The 20,926-nt window shown below is 40.1% G+C and overlaps 1 protein-coding gene across 9 annotated transcripts in view; it reads left to right on the top strand.

The window, feature by feature from the left end:
- LOC139750946 (serine/threonine-protein kinase VRK1-like) overlaps nt 1-20,926 on the top strand; it is a 205,252-nt gene that overhangs the window by 168,562 nt on the left and 15,764 nt on the right. For all 9 annotated transcript variants that reach the window (XM_071665912.1, XM_071665901.1, XM_071665930.1 and 6 more), the window contains exons 4-8: nt 3,247-3,475; nt 3,707-3,886; nt 18,684-18,871; nt 19,532-19,638; nt 19,863-20,141. In XM_071665912.1, the coding sequence (XP_071522013.1) occupies nt 3,247-3,475; nt 3,707-3,886; nt 18,684-18,871; nt 19,532-19,638; nt 19,863-20,141 (983 nt within the window). The remainder of the gene's footprint in view (nt 1-3,246; nt 3,476-3,706; nt 3,887-18,683; nt 18,872-19,531; nt 19,639-19,862; nt 20,142-20,926) is intronic.

The raw sequence follows: 20,926 nt of genomic DNA, 5'->3' as shown, positions 1-20,926 counted from the left end.
ACACTCGCACATATACATACCTATACCTATACAAGCCCTGGTTCAATCCATTGACAGCACGTCGACCCTGGTATACCACATCGTTCCAATTCACTCTTATTCCTTGCACGCCTTTCACCCTCCTGTATGTTCAGGCCCCGATTGCTCAAAATCTTTTTCACTCCATCCTTTCGCCTCCAATTTGGTCTCCCACTTCTCCTCATTCCTTCCACCTGTGACCCATATATCTTCTATGTCAATCTTTCCTCACTCATTCTCTCCACGTGACCAAAACATTTCAATACACCCTCTTCAGCTCTCTCAACCACACACTTTTTATTACCGCACATCTCTCTTACCCTTTCATTACTTACTCGATCAAACCCCCTCACCACATATTGTCCTCAAACATTTCATTTCCAACACGTCCACCCTCCTCTGCACAACCCTATCTATAGCCCATGCCTCGCAATCATATAACATTGTTTGAATCGCTTCCTTCAGACATGCCCATTTTCGCTCCAATGTAACGTTCTTGCCTTCCACACACACACACTTTCCATGGTTTACCCCAGATGCTTCACATGCCCTGGTTCAATCCATTGACAGCACGTCACCCCAGTATACCACATCATCCCAATTCACTCTATTCCTTGCACGCCTCTCACCCTCCTGCATGTTGATCAGGACTTGGTTGCTTAAAAAAAATTTCACTCCCATTTTCTATCTCCAGTTTGGTCTGCCACTTCTTGTTCTTTCCACCTGTGACACATGTATCCTCTTATTCAACCTTTCCTCACTCATTCTCTCCATTTGTCCAAACCATTTCAACTTACCCTCTTCTGCTCTCTCTACCACACACTTTTTATTTCCACAGCTCTCTCTTACCCTTTCATTGCTCACTCGATCAAGCCTCCTCGCACCACAAACATTTCGTTTCCAACACATCCACCCTCTGAAAAGTCACACAAAAAATCCATATATCCATCAGTTTTCTCTGGTTCTTTAAATGAAGCGTAGGATGCATAGAATTATTGCAATTCTTGAATATTTCATGTGAGTAGATTATAGGTGGTAGGCAGCTACCTGCCAGGGAGATATATTACCTTTGCTCCCTACCTGGTGGAGTTCACTTGGGTATTGAGAGTTAGTGATGGCTGTGTAGTGAGCCATCACTTAGTGTTATTCAAGCTGCACTCCTCTGACCCAGGTAGCTTGCCTTTCTTGCCCCACTCACTTGTAGATTGTTGGCAGTCTCTCCACAAGCATACAATTTCTCCATGTCTCACAAAACGTTTGACAACACATTGCTCATGCAGTTCATTCTTCATAACTCTTGATTTTCCTGCTGTGACTGCTATATGCTAGCCTTCCTTTTGGTAAGATGGTAGGAGCCAAAGACAGAGTAGTTGATAGGAATATTAGGGAGGAGCGTTAGGTAGAAACATTACACAGAAGTAGTACATAGGAACATTAGTTCAGAGCATTTGAACCATTAGGTAGACACCTTAATAGTTGGTAGGAACAGATAGATTAGAGCCTCTGAAAATGCTGTACAAGAGTTGCCTTCTGCATGTGTCATTTTAAGGGTGAGGCACTAAAGGCTGAAAGGTGGCAAAGGAGTTCACCAGCTATGGGAATTTTTGCTGTGGCCACCCCCTCGATGGATTTCCCAAAGGGAACAGGCATCAGCGTTGTAGATAGATAGATGATGAACATAATTGGAAAAATTATCAGTCTGTTGTATTGTCCACAAACATAGCAATCCATGTCACATTTATTAACGCTTTCACCACTCATTTTACGGAGCAAGTTGTAACAATATTTTTCTGTGGTGGTGGTTGATATGCGTAAGTAGGGAGGAACAGTAGACGAGAGCATTGGGTAGAAGTTTTAGGTGGGAGCTTTAGGTAGAAGTTGTCAGTAGGAACATTAGGTAAGAGACTCTAGAAATGCTGTGCTAGAGTTGCCCTTTGCCAGTGTTAAGGGTGAAGTATTAAAGCTGTAAAAGTGGAATTGGAGTTCACCATGTAGGGAGACACTTTTGCTGTGGCCAGACCCCCTTGATGGACTTTGCCAAGGGAACTGGCATTAGATATAGATAGATAGATATTGTCTTTTACCATTTCATATTCTTTACTTCTGCCCTTTTCCAACTGTTTCATTTAGATTCCAAGGTTTGTATTCATACATTTGTCAGGACTATCACACTTGCAGGCATATTCTGGATCATGGCACCCTTGTCCCTCTCAGTTTCTCACTTCATCCCTCATGTTTCTTTCTGCCTACTTCTATGTCCACTACCATCAGCCTCCCCTCTCAGCATATTTACATTCAAAATTTTATCAGTTAATATGTAATCCAGTAATGCCTGTTGACAATCTCTCCTACTCACATACATATACTTTTGTATATTGCCTCTTTTTAAATCAGTTCCCAATCACCAGTCCTTTTTCTACACACTATTCCACAAGCTGAATATGCTATATGCGGTTTAAATATTTATAACACTGAATATGCTATTTGCCCCAATTTTACCCTCAACTGCCTCATTACTTACCTTTGCATTTAGAGTAAGCATTACCAGTACCCTATTTCTTGCATCACAACTGCTGACACACACACTCAGCTGCTCCCAAAACACTTGCTTCTCATGATGTTTCTTCACCTCATTGTCAGATCACTCATCTCCCACCATCCACTTTAGATTTTACCCCATTAATCTGTAATTCCCTTACACTCTTACTACACATGCCCACAGCTGTTGCTTCAGGAATAGTGTTACTTCTTCCTTAGCTCTTCTCCTCTCACCAATCCCTGACTTTACTCCAAAAGCATTTCCAAACCATTCTTCTTCCTCTTCACCCATGAGCTTTTGTTTCACTCCTTGCCAGAACTCCGAGCACTCCCTTCCTAGCTCCTCCTCCTCTTTCCTTTTTTGGAAATTGAAATACAAGAGTGGGGGTTCCATTTTTCTGCTCCCACCACCTTTAGTCACCCATGACGCTCAAGGAATATGGAGGTAGTTATTTTTCCTTACCCCTGCAGCATATATATAAAAAAAGAAAAAATATTATGCTACTAAATAAATTAGGGGAGTGTATAAATGTCATGGTTTTCTCTGTGGAGGCTTCATTTTGATAGAAATATCATAAGTTATGAATTATCCTGATATTGGTGTATAGTGGAAGATTAAAGAAGTTCTAGGTTGTTTCTTATTTTTGTTATTGCTAGTTGAAAGCCATTTCTTTTCTTTTCTGCTTGCAGTTAGATGTGTTAGAGTATATCCATAGTAAAGAATACATCCATGCAGACATCAAGGCATCCAACCTGTTAGTGGGACACAAACCAGGCACTGAGAACCAGGTGTTTTTGGTGGACTTTGGCCTTGCATGTCGCTATGCTAATGATGGGGAGCATAAGGAGTACAAGTATGATCAGAGGAAGGCTCATGATGGAACTATAGAATTTACTTCAAGAGATGCCCATATTGGTGGTAAGTTTGATTTTTGGAATATTGTAGGAACATTTGAGACATGAAGTATATAATTTAGGAATTTACTTTCATTTTTTTTGTGGCAATATGTATAATGGTTGCTCTTTCATCTTTTATTGATACAAGAAGGATGACATCATTTTTTTTTCTCATTTTTTATTTGCCTGTTACACTACCTTTACATTTATAGAATTTGATACTTATCTTACATGAGGAAAATTTCAATTCTAGCTCATTCTCGTCGAGGTGATTTAGAAATCCTTGGTTATAACATGACCCAGTGGTTGTGTTCTCGTCTTCCATGGGAGGACAACCTTCAAGACTGCAATTACGTGTTCACTCAGAAAAGAGGGTTCATGGAAAATATTAGCTCTTTTATTAAGCAGTGTTTTCCTGATACTGAACCACCTGGTGAGTACTGTCATAGTATTTTGAGTGAAATAGGTTGTATCACAGAAAGAAATAAGTAAAATTAAAGAAAATTCAGCCAAGGAGAAAGGAGGGAATATTTGACAGTCTGCCAGGAATGCTGAGGGCTTTTTTTATTTTTTTTTATTTCATTTATTTTTTTCATTGGATCTACGTGTTACGATAATGGTGTTTTGAGTGGCTTTAAAGAATGTGATTATATCAAGATTGTGATGTCACCATGATTTGTTTTTGTATGGATGGAGAAAGCATATGATAGCATTGATTGAGATCCCTTGTGGAAGGTCTTGAGAGAGGAAAGCTTCTAGAATTGGTGAGTTTTTTGTGAAGGTGTAATGCTTGTGTTGAGTAGGAAGAGAGAAGAGTGAATGGTACCAATGGGAGGTTGTTGCATGGTTGTGTGATGTTATTGTGACCTTAATTTCTTAAGTGATGGGATGGTGAGGGAGGTAAGTGCTTGAGCTCCTGGAGAGAGGGGCAAGTATGCGATCTTTAGGCGATGGGGGGTGGGTGACGGCCGCTAGGAAGTCAGTCAGATATTGTTTGCTGTTAGTACAGTACTGTTAGCAGATTTGAGTGAGAAACTGCGAAGTTGGTGTCTGAGTTTGGAAGTGTGAAAGAAGGCAGTTGGGAGTGATTGTAAAGAAAAGCTAGGTTATTAGGTTTAGTAGGGCTGAGGTACTGGTAGTTTGGGATGAGTGGAGAAATATTAGTAAGGGAAGTGAAATGTCTTAGATACTTTGGAGTGGACATGACAGCTAATGTCACCAGGGAAGCAGAAGGATTAGAAGATGGATGAGGGTTTAAAGGTTTTAGGAGCACTGAAGAGGGTATAGATAGAGAAGTTGTTATCCGAGTAAGCAGAAACTGGTATTTTTGAAGGTGTAGTAGTAATGACAATATTATATGGATGAGGCATGGGCTATGGATGAGGATGAGGGTGTAAGGAGGGTGGGTGTGATAGAAATGAAATGTTGGAGGACATGTTTGGAGTTGTTTAAGTATTAACTGGGCAAGAAAGAGGTGTGGATGTAAAAGAATGTTGTTGAGAGAGCTGAAGAGGGTGTGCTTAAATGGATTGGACATTTGGTGAGATGAGTGAGGAGAGGCGAACAGAGAGGAGGAGCAAGGAGAATGGGGAGACCAAAATGAAGTTGGATGGCTACATGTTGTGACTGCAACATGTAGGAGGGCGAAAGGCATGCATGGGATAAAGTAAATTGGAAAAATGTGAAATACATGGGTTTTATGGGCTGTCTGTGGACTGAGAGAGAGCAACTGAGGCATCTGGAGTAAATCATGGAAAGGTATGTGGGGCCCTGTTTGTGGATGGGGAGCTTTGGCTTCAGTGCATTACAAATGACACATGGCCTTTCTTCCTCTCTTCATTTTGCTACCTTGCTAACATGGTGGTGAACGGCAGTCATGTATGTGAAACAAATGGATGTAGTATCACAGATCTTGAGTTTGTTGTGATAACCATATAGTGGAACAAAATAAGGGTTGCCACAGATGTAATTAGGTTCACAGGTGTACATAGAAAGTAAGCAAAGATTAGATAGAGGGTCCAGTATATTACTATGTAATAGTTTGAGTGAAGAAAAATTGGAGGGCTGCCACAGTTCTAAATAGGTTTACAGATGTACATAGAAAGTAAACACAGATCTGACAGAGGGTCCAGTATATTACTGTGTAATAGTTTGAATGAAGAAAAGTTGGAAGTTCTAAATATAGTAGAGGATAAAGTTCACTAAAGAGATTTCTGAAAAAGCTGAAATACAGAGTAACTTTCCAAAGGAAGAAGTATGTTGTAAAGGAGAAAAGCTGGAAGTACAGCAAAACCCATTTTAAAAATGATTTAGAAAGCTGATTAGACAAAAAAAAGTAATTTGAGATAGTATTAGCATGTAAAACTTGAGGTGAACAGGTGGTTTGTTTAAGATGTTTTGTAGCATATGTGGATACATGAAGAGGTAGACAGTAAAAATCTAGTTCTCATGATATTTAAAATGCTGTTAATGAGTTCTCATGTAGGATTTAGTGCATGGATGAGAATGGTGGTGTTATTGGAAATTAATGTGAGTGTGTGTAAGGTTCTTTTAAAGTCATAAAGGTTATTTTTTGTTTTTATGGGTGGTGCATGGAATAAGATGGGGATGATTGCAGTGTCATTGTTAACTCATAAATGATAGGTATCTACCAAAAGTTGATCCTGATAGAGGTGGGTGGGGAATCTTCGAAACATTTCTTTCCCCCCTCATGAAATTCTAGGAATATGTGTAAAACAGATGTGTGACATGCTGTTAGTGGACTGAACCAGGGCATATGAAATGGCGAGGGAGACCACGGAAATGTCTGTGGAACCTCCTTGAGGATTGGTGTGGTGGTTTTAATGTATTGCACATAACAGGAACAAAATGCATTTGAGCAAATGAGGCCAAACAAGCACAGGAAGTAACATTTAATTTAAGGATATGTAAAAAAAGGAAAAGAACTAACATACTGCATTTGGAAGTAGTTCATACTATTCGCCATTTCCCGCGATAGCGAGGTAGCGTTAAGAACAGAGGACTGGGCCTTTGAGGGAATATCCTCACCTGGCCCTCTTCTCTTCCTTCTTTTGGAAAAATTAAAAAAAAAAAACGAGAGGGGAGGATTTCCAGCCCCCCGCTCCCTTCCCTTTTAGTCGCCTTCTACGACACGCAGGGAATACGTGGGAAGTATTCTTTCTCCCCTATCCCCAGGGAAGTAGTATAAAGCTGAATTTAACACACTGCCTCCAGACGAGTGGTGAGAAATGGAAGAGGGTTTTGTAGGGCGTCTCTCTCTCGAATTGTGTTTCCTATCATATTTGATAGAAATGCACACAAAAGAAAAGGACATGTGACATGTACAAAAAAGTGAGTCATTGCATTGTATGTGCCATGCCTGTGGTCTGAAGAGATTTATGTAAAAACAATGGATATGTAAGAAAATTTGAGCAAACATGTCTGTGCTAGAAAGAAATGCTTGTAAAGGCAGAAGAAATATACTAAAACTTGAGTTAACATATATGTCCACAGTAAAAGGAAATGCATGTAAAAGATTTGCACCAAAAAGTGAGCTAACATATGATATATGACCATAGTAGAAAGAAACACATGGTAGAGCAAAGGATATTAACAGGAAAGAGCTAAAAATTTTTATGTCCATGGTATACTGCTGAAGTTAATGCACAGAGTCCAAGGGTTTTGGAGGGTGTATATATCTATATACCTCCTTTTCCATCTGGAACTCCATCAAGGGGTTGGCTATGGCAGTAGAGTCTTCATAAGTGTGAACTCCAGTGCTGCTTCAAAACTTTTAATGCCTCGCCCTTAAGAGGACCCCGGCAGAGGGCAACTAACGCAGTGCATAGGCTCTTACCTAATGTTCCAACTGACTACTACTACTTGATGCTCGTGCCTAATGTTTCTAACTACAACTGTCTAATATTTCTACTTAATGCTGCAGCTGAATGTTCTTACCTCCTAATTCTACTTAATGTTTCTTCCTAACGCTTCAGCCTAAATGTTCCTACCCACTACTATCTGTTGCTCCTGCCATTTTGCCAAAAGGCATGGCTAGCACATAGTGCACGCCGCAGGAAAATTTAGAGATACAAAAAAATGAGCTGTGTGCATTAATCTTTGTCTTGTGATATGTGTTAAAAAAAGAGATTGTATGTTTGTGAGCATAATGGCAGTAGTTCATCTGTGTTAGACAAAGAAATGACAGCTACCTAGATCAGAGTAGTGGAGCCTGCCAACGACTGTAGTGTTGGCTCTACGCAGCTGCCACTTGCCCTCCCATTACCCAGGCAAGTAGTTCTGGTAATATATATCCCAAGTTGTTGGCTGGCCACTAGCTAATACATACTGCATCACTAAGTAGATATTTGAATGTCATGTGATCAGTGAAGATTTTAAGCAACGATCATGAAGATTAGTGCTACTGGTATGAACCCTATCAAACACTTTATACAACTTACATATTTTAATGACTCATCATATTTAGACTTTGAGTTGCAGGCACCAGATAATCATATATTTTATTATACTTGATTACTGTCTCCTGCATTAGCGAGGTAGCATAAGGAAACAGACAAAAGAATGGCCCAACCCACCCACATAAACATGTATATACTTAGACCCTCGCACACGCACATATACATACCTATACATTTCAACGTGTATATATGTATATGTCTTTGTATACATACACAGACATATACACATGTACATAGTCATACTTGCTGCCTTCATTCATTCCCATCACCACCCCACCACACATGAAATGGAACCCCCCCATGCGCGAAGTAACGCTAGAAAAAGACGAAAAAAGGCCACATTCATTCACACTTACATTCACACTTAGTCCCTAGCTGTCATGTGTAATGCACTGAAACTACAGCTCCCTTTCCACATCCTGGCCCCACAAAACTTTCCATGGTTTACCCCAGAGACTTCACATGCCCTGGTTCAATCCATTGACAGCATGTCCACCCCGGTATACCACATCATTCCAATTCACTCTATTCCTTGCACACCTTTTATCATCCTGTTCAGGCCCCAATCCCTCAAAATCTTTTTCACTCCATCCTTCCACCTCCAATTTCGTCTCCTTTTTCTCTCTACCTCTGACACACATATTCTCTTTGTCAATCTTTCCTCACTCTTTCTCTCCATGTGACCAAACCATTTCAACACAACCTCTTCTGCTCTCTCAACCACACACTTTTTTATTACCACACATCTCTTAACCTTTCATTACTTACTCGATCAAACCACCTCACACCACATATTGTCCTTAAACATTTCATTTCCATCACATCCACCCTCCTTTGCACAACCCTATTTATAGTCCATGCTTCACACCATATATCATTATTGAAACCAATATACCTTCAAATGTACCCACTTTTGCTCTCCAAGATAACGTTCTTACCTTCCACACATTCTTCAATGCTTTCAGAACCTTCGCCCCCTCCCCCACCCTGTGACTCACTTCCACTTCCATGGTTCCATCCACTGCTAAATCCACTCTCAGATATCTAAAATGCATCACTTCCTCCAGTTTTTCTCCATTCATACTTACCTTCCAATTAACTTGGCCCTCAACTCTATTGAACCTAATAACCTTGCTCTTATTCACATTTACTCTCGGCTTTCTTCCACACACTTTACCAAACTCATTCACCAACTTCTGTAGCTTCTCGCCCTAATCAGCCACCAGCGCTGTATTATCAGTGAACAAAAACTGACTCGCTTCCTAAGCCCTTTCATTCACAACAGATTGCGTACTTGCCCCTCTTTCCAAAACTCTTTCATTCACCTCCTAACAACCCCATCCATAAACAAATTAAACAGCCTTAGAGACATCACTCAATCCTGCTGCAAACTGACATTCACTGGAAACCAATCACTTTCCTCTCTTCCTATTCGTACGCATGCCTTACATCCTTGGTAAAAACTTTTCACTGCCTCTAGCACTATATCTCCCACACCATTTACACTTAACACCTTTCACAAAGCATATCTGTCAACCCTATCATATGCCTTCTCCAGATCCATAAATGTTGCATACAAATCCATCTGTTTTTCCAAGTATTTCTCTCCTACATTCTTCAAAGCAAACACCTGATCCACACATCCTCTACCACTTCTGAAGCCACTCACTGCTCTTCCCCAGTCTGATGCTCTGTACATGCCTATACCCTCCCAATCAATACCTTCCCATATAATTTCCCAGGAATACCCAACAAACTTATACCTCTGTAACTTGAACATTCACCTTTATCCCCTTTGCCTTTGTACAGTGGCACTATGCATGTGTTTAGCCAATCCCCAGGCACTTCACCATGAACCGTACATATCCTTACCAACCAATCAACAACACAGTCACCCCCTTTTTTGATAAATTTCACTGTAGTACCATCCAAACCCACTGCCTTGCTGGCTTTCATCTTCTGCTAAGCTTTCACTACCTCTTCTCTGTTTACCAAGCCATTCTCCCTGACCTTCTCATTTCGCACACCACCTCGACCAATACACCACATATCAGCCACTATCATTAAACACATTCAACAAAGCTTCAAAATACTCACTCCATCTCCTTCTCACTTCACCACTACTTGTTATTACCTCCCCATTATCCTCCTTCGCTGATGTTCCCATTTGGTCTCGTCTTATGCACTTTATTTACCCCCTTCCAAAACATCTTTTTATTCTCTCTAAAATTTAATGACACTCTCTCACCCCAACTCATTTGCCCTCTCTTTCACCTCTTGCACGTTTCTCTTGACCTCCTGCAGCTTTCTTTTATACATCTAGTCATTTGCACTACTTCCCTGCAAAAATTGTCTGCCTCTCTCTTCTCTTTCACTAACAATCTTACTTCTTCATCCCCCCCACTCACTAGCCTTTCTAATCTGCCCAGCTACCACCTTTCTCGTGCCGCAGGCATCTTTTGTGCCAACCATCACTGCTTCCCTAAATACATCCCATTCCTCCCCCGCTCCACTTACATCATTTGCTTTCACCCTTTGTCATTCTGTGCTCTAATCTCGCCTGGTACTTCCTCACATGAGTCTCCTTTCCAAACTCACTCACTCTCTTCACTCTCTCTTCACCCCAACATTCTCTCTTCTTTTCTGAAAACCTCTACAAATCTTTACCTTTGCTTCCACAAGATAATGATCAGACATCCCTCCAACTGCCTCTCCCTGTGCATTAACATCCAAAAAGTCTTGCACACGCCTCTCAGTTAACACGTAATCTAGTAACGCTCTCGGCCATCCCTCCTACTTAATTAGGTTTTTTTATTATTATTATTATTATTATACTTTGTCGCTGTCCCGCGTTAGCCAGTTACTGCAAGGAAACACAAAAGAATGGCCCAAACCACCCACATACACATGTATATACATACACATCAACACTTGCACAAGTACATACCTATACATTTCACTGTATATATATATATATATATATATATATATATATATATATATATATTTTTTTTTTTTTTTTTTTTTTTTTTTTTTTTATACCTCGTCGCTGTCTCCCGCGGTTGCGAGGTAGCGCAAGGAAACAGACGAAAGAAATGGCCCAACCCCCCCATACACATGTACATACACACGTCCACACACGCAAATATACATACCTACACAGCTTTCCATGGTTTACCCCAGACGCTTCACATGCCTTGATTCAATCCACCGACAGCACGTCAACCACTGTATACCACATCGCTCCAATTCACTCTATTCCTTGCCCTCCTTTCACCCTCCTGCATGTTCAGGCCCCGATCACACAAAATCTTTTCACTCCATCTTTCCACCTCCAATTTGGTCTCCCTCTTCTCCTCGTTTCCTCCACCTCCAACACATATATTCTCTTGGTCAATCTTTCCTCACTCATTCTCTCCATGTGCCCAAACCATTTCAAAACACCCTCTTCTGCTCTCTCAACCACGCTCTTTTTATTTCCACACATCTCTCTTACCCTTACGTTACTTACTCGATCAAACCACCTCACACCACACATTGTCCTCAAACATCTCATTTCCAGCCCATCCATCCTCCTGCGCACAACTCTATCCATAGCCCACGCCTCGCAACCATACAACATTGTTGGAACCACTATTCCTTCAAACATACCCATTTTTGCTTTCCGAGATAATGTTCTCGACTTCCACACATTCTTCAAGGCTCCCAGAATTTTCGCCCCCTCCCCCACCCTATGATCCACTTCACTTCCTCCAGTTTTTCTCCATTCAAACTCACCTCCCAATTGACTTGACCCTCAACCCTACTGTACCTAATAACCTTGCTCTTATTCACATTTACTCTTAACTTTCTTCTTTCACACACTTTACCAAACTCAGTCACCAGCTTCTGCAGTTTCTCACATGAATCAGCCTCCAGCGCTGTATCATCAGCGAACAACAACTGACTCACTTCCCAAGCTCTCTCATCCCCAGCAGACTTCATACTTGCCCCTCTTTCCAAAACTCTTGCATTTACCTCCCTAACAACCCCATCCATAAACAAATTAAACAACCATGGAGACATCACACACCCCTGCCGCAAACCTACATTCACTGAGAACCAATCACTTTCCTCTCTTCCTACACGTACACATGCCTTACATCCTCAATAAAAACTTTTCACTGCTTCTAACAACTTGCCTCCCACACCATATATTCTTAATACCTTCCACAGAGCATCTCTATCAACTCTTATCATATGCCTTCTCCAGATCCATAAATGCTACATACAAATCCATTTGCTCTTCTAAGTATTTCTCACATACATTCTTCAAAGCAAACACCTGATCCACACATCCTCTACCACTTCTGAAACCACACTGCTCTGTACCACAATCTGATGCTCTGTACATGCCTTCACCCTCTCAATCAATACCCTCCCATATAATTTACCAGGAATACTCAACAAACTTATACCTCTGTAATTTGAGCACTCACTCTTATCCCCTTTGCCTTTGTACAATGGCACTATGCACGCATTCCGCCAATCCTCAGGCACCTCACCGTGAGTCATACATACATTAAATAACCTTACCAACCAGTCAACAATACAGTCACCCCCTTTTTTAATAAGGGAGACCAAATTGGAGGTGGAAAGATGGAGTGAAAAAGATTTTGTGTGATCGGGGCCTGAACATGCAGGAGAGTGAAAGGAGGGCAAGGAATAGAGTGAATTGGAGCGATGTGGTATACCGGGGTTGACGTGCTGTCAGTGGATTGAATCAAGGCATGTGAAGCGTCTGGGGTAAACCATGGAAAGCTGTGTAGGTATGTATATTTGCGTGTGTGGAAGTATGTATATACATGTGTATGGGGGGGGGGGGTTGGGCCATTTCTTTCGTCTGTTTCCTTGCGCTACCTCGCAAACGCGGAGACAGCGACATATATACCTCGCAAACGCGGGAGACAGCGACAAAGTATAATAAAAAAAATAATAATATAATATATATATATATATATATATATATATATATATATATATATATATATATATATATATATATATATATACCTCGCAAACACGGGAGACAGCGACAAAGTATAAAAAAAAAAATATATATCTATATATATATATATATATATATATATATGAGGGTGAAAGGAGGTCAAGGAATAGAGTGAATTGGAGCGATGTGGTATACCGGGGTTGACGTGCTGTCAGTGGATTGAATCAAGGCATGTGAAGCGTCTGGGGTAAACCATGGAAAGCTGTGTAGGTATGTATATTTGCGTGTGTGGACGTATGTATATACATGTGTATGGGGGGGGGTTGGGCCATTTCTTTCGTCTGTTTCCTTGCGCTACCTCACAAACGCGGGAGACTGCGACAAAGTATAATAAAAAAAAATAATATAATATTTTATTTTTTATTTTGCTTTGTCACTGTCTCCCGCGTTAGCAAGGTAGCGCAAGGAAACAAACAAAACAATGGCCCAAGCCACCCACATACACATGTATATACATACACGTCCACACACGCAAATATACATACCTATACATCTCAGTGTACACATATATATACACACACAGACATATACATATATACACTGTACATAATTCATAGTCTGCCTTTATTTATTCCCATCGCCACCTCGCCATACATGGAATAACAACCCCCTCCCCCCTCATGTGTGCGAGTTAGCACTAGGAAAAGACAACAAAGGCCCCATTCGTTCACACTCAGTCTTTAGCTGTCATGTAACAATGCACCGAAACCACAGCCCCACAAAACTTTCCATGGTTTACCCCAGATGCTTCACATGCCCTGGTTCAATCCATTGACAGCACGTCGACCCCAGTATACCACATCGTTCCAATTCACTCTATTCCTTGCATGCCTTTCACCCTCCTGCATGTTCAGGCCCTGATCACTCAAAATCTTTTTCACTCCATCTTTCCACCTCCAATTTGGTCTCCCACTTCTCATTCCCTCCACCTCTGACACGTATATCCTCTTGGTCAATCTTTCCTCACTTATTCTCTCCATGCGACCAAACCATTTCAAAACACCCTCTTCTGCTCTCTCAACCACACTCTTTATTTCCACACATCTCTCTTACCCTATTATTACTTACTCGATCAAACTACCTCACACCACATATTGTCCTCAAACATTTCATTTCCAGCGCATCTACCCTCCTGCGCACAACTCTATCCATAGCCCACGCCTCGCAACCATACAACATTGTTGGAACCACTATTCCTTCAAACATACCCATTTTTGCTTTCCGAGATAATGTTCTTGACTTCCACAAATTCTTCAATACCCCTAAAACCTTCACCTCCTCCCCCACCCTGTGACTCACTTCCACTTCCATGGTTCCATCCACTGCCAAGGCCACTCCCAGATATCTGAAACATTTCACTTCCTTCAGTTTTTCTCCATTCAAACTTACCTACCAATTTACTTGTCCCTCATACCTACTGTACCTAATAACCTTTGCTCTTATTCACATTTACTCTCAGCTTTCTTCTTTCATGCACTTTATCAAACTCAGTCACTGGCTTCTGCAGTTTCTCGCCTGAATCAGCCACCAGCGCTGTATCATCAGCGAACAACTGACTCACTTCCCAAGACCTCTCATCCACAACAGACTGCATACTTGCCCCTCTCGCCAAAACTTGCATTCACCACCCTAACAACCCTATCCATAAACAAATTAAACAACCATCAAGACATCAAGCTCCCCTGCCACAAGCTGACATTCACTGAGAACCAATCCCTTTCCTCTCTTCCTACTTGTATACATGCCTTACATCCTCGATAAAAACTTTTCACTGCTTTTAGCAACTTGCCTCCCATATCATATACTCTTAATACCTTCCACAGAGCATCTCCATCAACTTTATCATATGCCTTCTCCAGATCCATAAATGCTACATACAAATCCATTTGTTTTCTAAGTATTTCTCACGTACATTCTTCAAAGCAAACACCTGATCCACACATCCTCTACCACTTCTGAAACCACACTGCTCTTCCCCAATCTGATGCTCTCTACATGCCTTCTCCCTCTCAGTCAATACCCTCCCATATAATTTCCCAGGAATACTCAACAAACTTATACCTCTGTAATTTGAACACTACCTTTATCTCCTTTGCCTTTGTACAGTGGCACTATGCATGCGTTTAGCCAATCCTCTGGCACTTCACCATGAGCCATACATACATTGAATATCCTCACCAACCATTCAACAACACAGTCACCCCCTTTTTTAATAGATTCCACTGCAATACCGTCCAAACCCGCCGCCTTTCTGGCTTTCATCTTCTGCAGAGCTTTCACTACCTCTTCTCTGTTTATCAAACCATTCTCCTTGACTTTGCAGCCAAGAAAATGTCAAAATACAGACAGAAATAAGACATCAAATATTATTATTGTTCACATGATGATTGGGAATACCTGGTTTAAAAAGAGGGATATACATAAGTATATCTTATGTAGGTATACTTAGGGATTGGGAATACCTGGTTTAAAAGAGGGATATACATAAGTATACCTTATGTAGGTATACTTATGTATATCCCTCTTTTGAAATCAGGTATTCCCAATCATCATGTGAACAATTATAATATTTGCTGTCATACTTCTGCCCATATTTTGATATTCGCTGCAAAGTTTTGCCTTGGTCATTCGGTGATTATTTTAGAAACTACAAAAATATGGAAGAAATTTTGAAGTGCAAATGTGCTGGTGAGGACATGTGAATATAAAGTGAGCCATAGAGTGGGTGAGGTGGCAAAGGTCCTTGGTGTATTGTATGATGAGGCGTGGGCACTAGATGACAAACTATGGAATAGGGTGAATGTGTTGGAATTGAAATGTTTTAGGTTGGTCTATGGTGTGGGAGATAAGAAATATAGGGTCGGGTAGTATGATGAGTTTATATGAGAGAGCTGAAGAGGGTGTGCTGAAATGGCTTGGACATGAGATGACAATTTAGAGGTTGTATACATTGGAAGCGGTGGTAAAAAAAAAAAAAAAAGGAAAAGAGGGAGACCAAGAAGGTGAAAGGATGGGATGAAGGAGGCTATAAGTATTTAAGATTCAGAACAAGCGTAAGCCGTATGGTATACAAGGGGCAATAGGCTGTCATTGGGCTGAACCAGGGCATATGAAGGAGTGTGGGGAAGCCACAGAAAAGTTGTCGATGTATAGCTTTAATGAGGTGGCCTCAGTTAGAGCTTCATTTGCCTGCACTGTCCCAATTTTAAAAGAAAAGGAGAAAAGGTTCACCTTGTGAAGAATTGGAATCCTTGTATGAGTTTACATATTTTGGAATTTTTGTAATGATTGAAGTGGGAAAGGTGAAAGTAAGTGTTCATGCAAGGGAGAGACTCTGGAATTGTACTGAAACTTGTAGTGAATGGAAAAAGATTTTGTTCAATGTGCAAGAAGCTTCCATGAAGGAGTTTTTTCCAGTTCTTTAGATCATGACTACAGGTTAGAAATGATAGCATTATAGATGGATAATTTGCATGGCATGACAGACATGAGGAAAAGTGAAAATATGAGAAGGCAGAAGTGTTGTGATAGAATAGCCATTAGTAGGGCACAAGATTAAAAGTATGTTTGGATGGTAATTTCATGTAGAAGGTATTGAAGGTGATGAAATGGTAAAGAATATGTAAGAGCAAGATTATTAGGTTCAGCAGGGTTGAGGGACAAGTTACTTGGGATGCGAGTTTGAATGGAGGAAAATTCAAGGAAGTGAAAGGAACCATGGAAGTGGACGTGAGTCACAGGGTTTGGAGGGGCAAAGGTTCTGGGAGTGAAGAAGAATGTGTGGAAAGAGAATGTTATCTCGGAGAATGGAAATGGATATGTTTGAAGGAATAGTAGTTCCAACAATATTATATGGTTGCTAGGCACTTGGTATAGAAGGACAGTACGGAGGAGGGTGAATGCTTTGGAAGTGAAATGTTTGAGGAAAATATGTGGTGTGAGATGGTTTTATTGAGTAAGTAATGAAAGGGTAAGAGAGGGAAGTGGTTATTAAAGAGAATGTGGTTGAGAGAGCAGAAGAGAGTGTGTTGAAATGTTTTGGACATATGGAGAGAATGAACGAGGATAGATGTGTCGGGTGGAGGGAAGAAGAAGTGGGAGACCAAATTGGAGGTGGAAGGATGGAGTGAAAAAGATTTTGAGTGATCATGGCTTGAACATGCAGTAGGATGAGAGGCATGCAAGGAATAGAGTGAATAGGAGCAATGTGGTATACCAGGGTCGATGTGTTGTCTGTGGATTGAACCAGGGCATGTGAAACATTTAAGGTACACTATGGAAAGGCCTGTGGGGGCCTGGATGTGGATAGGGAGTTGTGGGTGCATTACACGTGACAGCTAGAGACTTGGATGTGAATGATTGTGGCCCTTTTTTGTCTGCTGTTCTGGCACTACCTTGCCTTTCTTTGTCTGTTTCGTGGTGCTGCCTCACTAATATGGGAAACAGCGATCATGTACACAAAAAATATAAGCCAGTTGGGGGAAGATGTGTTAATATGAATGGAGACAAGTACTTTATGATGGTCATACTAAACAAAGTGTAAAAGTAAGTGGTCATATTGTTTTACTTTTAACACACTTGACATGGGTGGAGTAATGTTCCTGAAAGAGCTGACAGACTTTGTATATCGAAACCACATTATTTAAACTGGAGTATTGGAAATAAGGGTAGATAGGTGTAATAGTTTGATTCATTCAGAACGCTGATTACATTAGCATAACTGCTCAGGTCCACTTAACATCTGACAAATTTTATAATTTGAGGTTTGTTAGATGCATGAAATGAGATGTATATAGTGGTCCCCTATTATGTTAAGTGCCATAGCATTCAAATGCATGAAATTATTTTTAAAGGGTAATTAAGCTAAAGTCAGATTTTGATGATACCTTTTTTTACTGAATTAGGAAATAGTTAACAGGTATGTATGGAAAATTTGTTTAGGATTAATTGATATTGTATAGAACATTGAGAAAATTTATAGAATAGAGATAGGAACGTAGATGATTTTAGTCTTTTTGATTTAACTCTTTGTACAGTATATATTGAAAAACAGGTTTATCAGAAGAGCTGAACAAAATGATTTGCCAAGTATTTAGAGATGTATACATCATTACTAAGCACTTTGTCGACTTGCTGTCAGTAGACTGAGCCAGGCATGTGAAGCATCTGGAGTAAATCATGGAAAGGTCTGTGGGGCCTGGATGTGGATAGGGAGCTGTGGTTTCTGTGCATTACACATGTCAGCTAGAGAATGAATGTGAACGAATGTGGCCTTTTTGTTTGTATTCCTGACGCTACCTCACTGAAGCAGGGTATAGTGATGCAGTTTCCCTGTAGGGTGGGGTAGCAACAGGAATGGATAAAGTCAAGCAAATATGAATATGTACATGTGTATATATGTAATGTCTGTGTATATGTATGTATATGTGGGTGTTTATGTACATTTGTGTGTATTCCTATGAGTCCATAGGGAAAATGAAACAGGAATATCTTGATCACGCGCAAAATTGTGATCCTTTCCAATATATGTGTATATGAGTGGATGGACCATTCTTAGTCTGTTTCCTGGTGCTGCCTCGCTGACGCGGGAAAACGATTATTTATTTTTTTTATTTATTTATACTTTGTAATGTGGTGTGGCTTTTTATTTGTAAGTGTGGTAAATGATTTAATGGCTAATAATTATATATGTTTTAAACCTGTAGGTCTGAGGAAGTATCTAGAGTATGTGGTCGGCTTAGCCTTTGATGAAAAACCTGACTATGAGAAGTGCCGGAGTATTCTGCGGGAAGGCCTTCGAGCACGGGGTTACAAAGATGATGGCAAATTGGTGTTCATGTCAGCAACCCCAGTGCCAGCGTCTAGGAAACTAAAGTCGCATCCTGAACGTAAGGTGAGCAAGCGAAAAAGTGAAGAGATGAGTGAATTAGAAAATGGAGATTCAAAAGAGATTGAGCAGCAGCCATTACAGAAAAGGGGTAAATTAACACCTACTTCAAGAAGGGGGATCAGAAGGCAACCATCAAGGATGGTTAAATCAAGATAAATCACCAGTCATAGAGAAAGAACATTCAAGTGTAACGCAAGGATCAAAGAGGCTCAGTTGTTGGATTTCATGAGAAGTCTAGAATTTTACTTGTCTCATCTTATTTTGGTCAACACATTCTGCTTCTAATGTGATAGGATTATTATAGGTATTTCATACCAACATGTGATACTGTTATTTAGGTACCTAGTATGGTGGATAAGTTTGTATTTGATTCTGGTGTGTCAATACATCAGCTTAAAGAATATATTCCTTGCTTATTTTTGTATTACGAAATATAATACCCTTTTCCAGTAGAATTGTACTGTATTGAAGAATAAAGATTAAAAGATGTGCTTTATTTTTTTGCAATTCCTATTGATTTAAGTAAGTAAAGATTTTCATGGGTGTTAGCATATATATTTGTGTAAACTGATATTGGCTTTTTCTGAAATTATGAAATTTAAAGTCTTTTTGTGTGCATGAGTTCCAAAACTTGCTAACCCCATGAAAATTTTTACATTCTAGAAAACGAACAAGAGACGATCAGAAGAAGAAGAAAATATTGGTCAATCCACCCCCAAGAAGATGATGAGAACTTCGAACATCTCCCCGTGTAGACCTAGAAATAAAAGGTATGTTTTCCACCCTAGTTGTTTTCCTTTCTTGTACACATCAAAAAAGCTTGTTACATATGAAAAGCCAAAGTGTACCTGTTTATATTCCTGTACTTGTTTGAAAATGTGAAATGATAAGTGCAGCTGCTTTTGGTATTGCATTCGGCATAAAATGATTGAAATATATCTGGAAAACTAAGAATAGGCATTGAATAAGGCATCACTTTCTTCAATCCATGTAGGGTGAATACTAGAACGTGCCCGAGGCACTCCCTGATTGGCATCAGTTTAAGTAAACCCTGTCAGCCAGAATTCGCTGGCATGGATACAGAAGAGGTAATGATTGAGAAAGAGAATCAGAAGATGGCTGCCCGCAAGCAAAAGCAAAGACCTAAGAGGTTGGCTCTTGTGAAAGATAAATCCCTTGATAATCCTACTCCACAAATGATAGAAATCATGAACAAGATAAGAGAAAAGTCAGCATCTCCGCCCATATGCCAGAAACGACATCGACATAATAGGTAAGAAGCCCTTCATTCATACAATGCATTTGAACACCTATGATGATATGTTTCACTAAGTTATAGAGCTGTTTAAATTAAAGCCATTGCACAAGTCCACACACTAGTTTCTTTTCATTTTGCTCTTAATATTAGGTCATGTTGGAAATCTTGTATGTAGAATTGCTTATTTCTTTGCTAATTTAAGGGACTTTGAAGCAATATCCAGAACATTTGCTTAGAAATTTTTGCAATAGTATTTTGTTTTACATCCTCACTGCTTGATCTCTAAGAAACATTATGTATGTGAAGTACAACAGGGCTATTTTAAGCAAGTTCATTTTTTTTGTGTGAAAAATTTAGGGAAGTTTTTAAAAGTATGGAGGCATGTTTGACTGGTACTTGGGTGATTGTGTTTAATTCAGGTCAAGTTGCTAAAATAATTAAGAATTTCAGAGTATGTATGGAACATAGTTAGGTGCCTTAAAATTGTATAGAAGCAAGGGGGAAAAATTTATGTGTTTGAACTATAGAGGTATTAGTTTTTTGAGTGAACTTGGTGTGTTTTATGGGAGAGTGGTGAGAGAAGATGAAGGCATATATAGAACACCAATTCAGGGAGGAACAGTGTGGTTTTAGGAGTGGCAGTCGATGCGTGTATTGGGTATTTGCTTTAAAGAACGTGTGAGAAACATATAGGATTTGGTCATGGCATTTATAGATCTTTGGAAAACTTATGATAAGGTTTATAGAGATCCCATGTGGAAGGTCTTAAAACTAAATTTGGCAGAAGGAAAGTTATGTGA

Source organism: Panulirus ornatus, chromosome 1, assembly GCF_036320965.1.
Source record: "Panulirus ornatus isolate Po-2019 chromosome 1, ASM3632096v1, whole genome shotgun sequence".
Taxonomy (NCBI): domain Eukaryota; kingdom Metazoa; phylum Arthropoda; class Malacostraca; order Decapoda; family Palinuridae; genus Panulirus; species Panulirus ornatus.
This window is presented reverse-complemented; position numbering and strand designations above follow the sequence as displayed.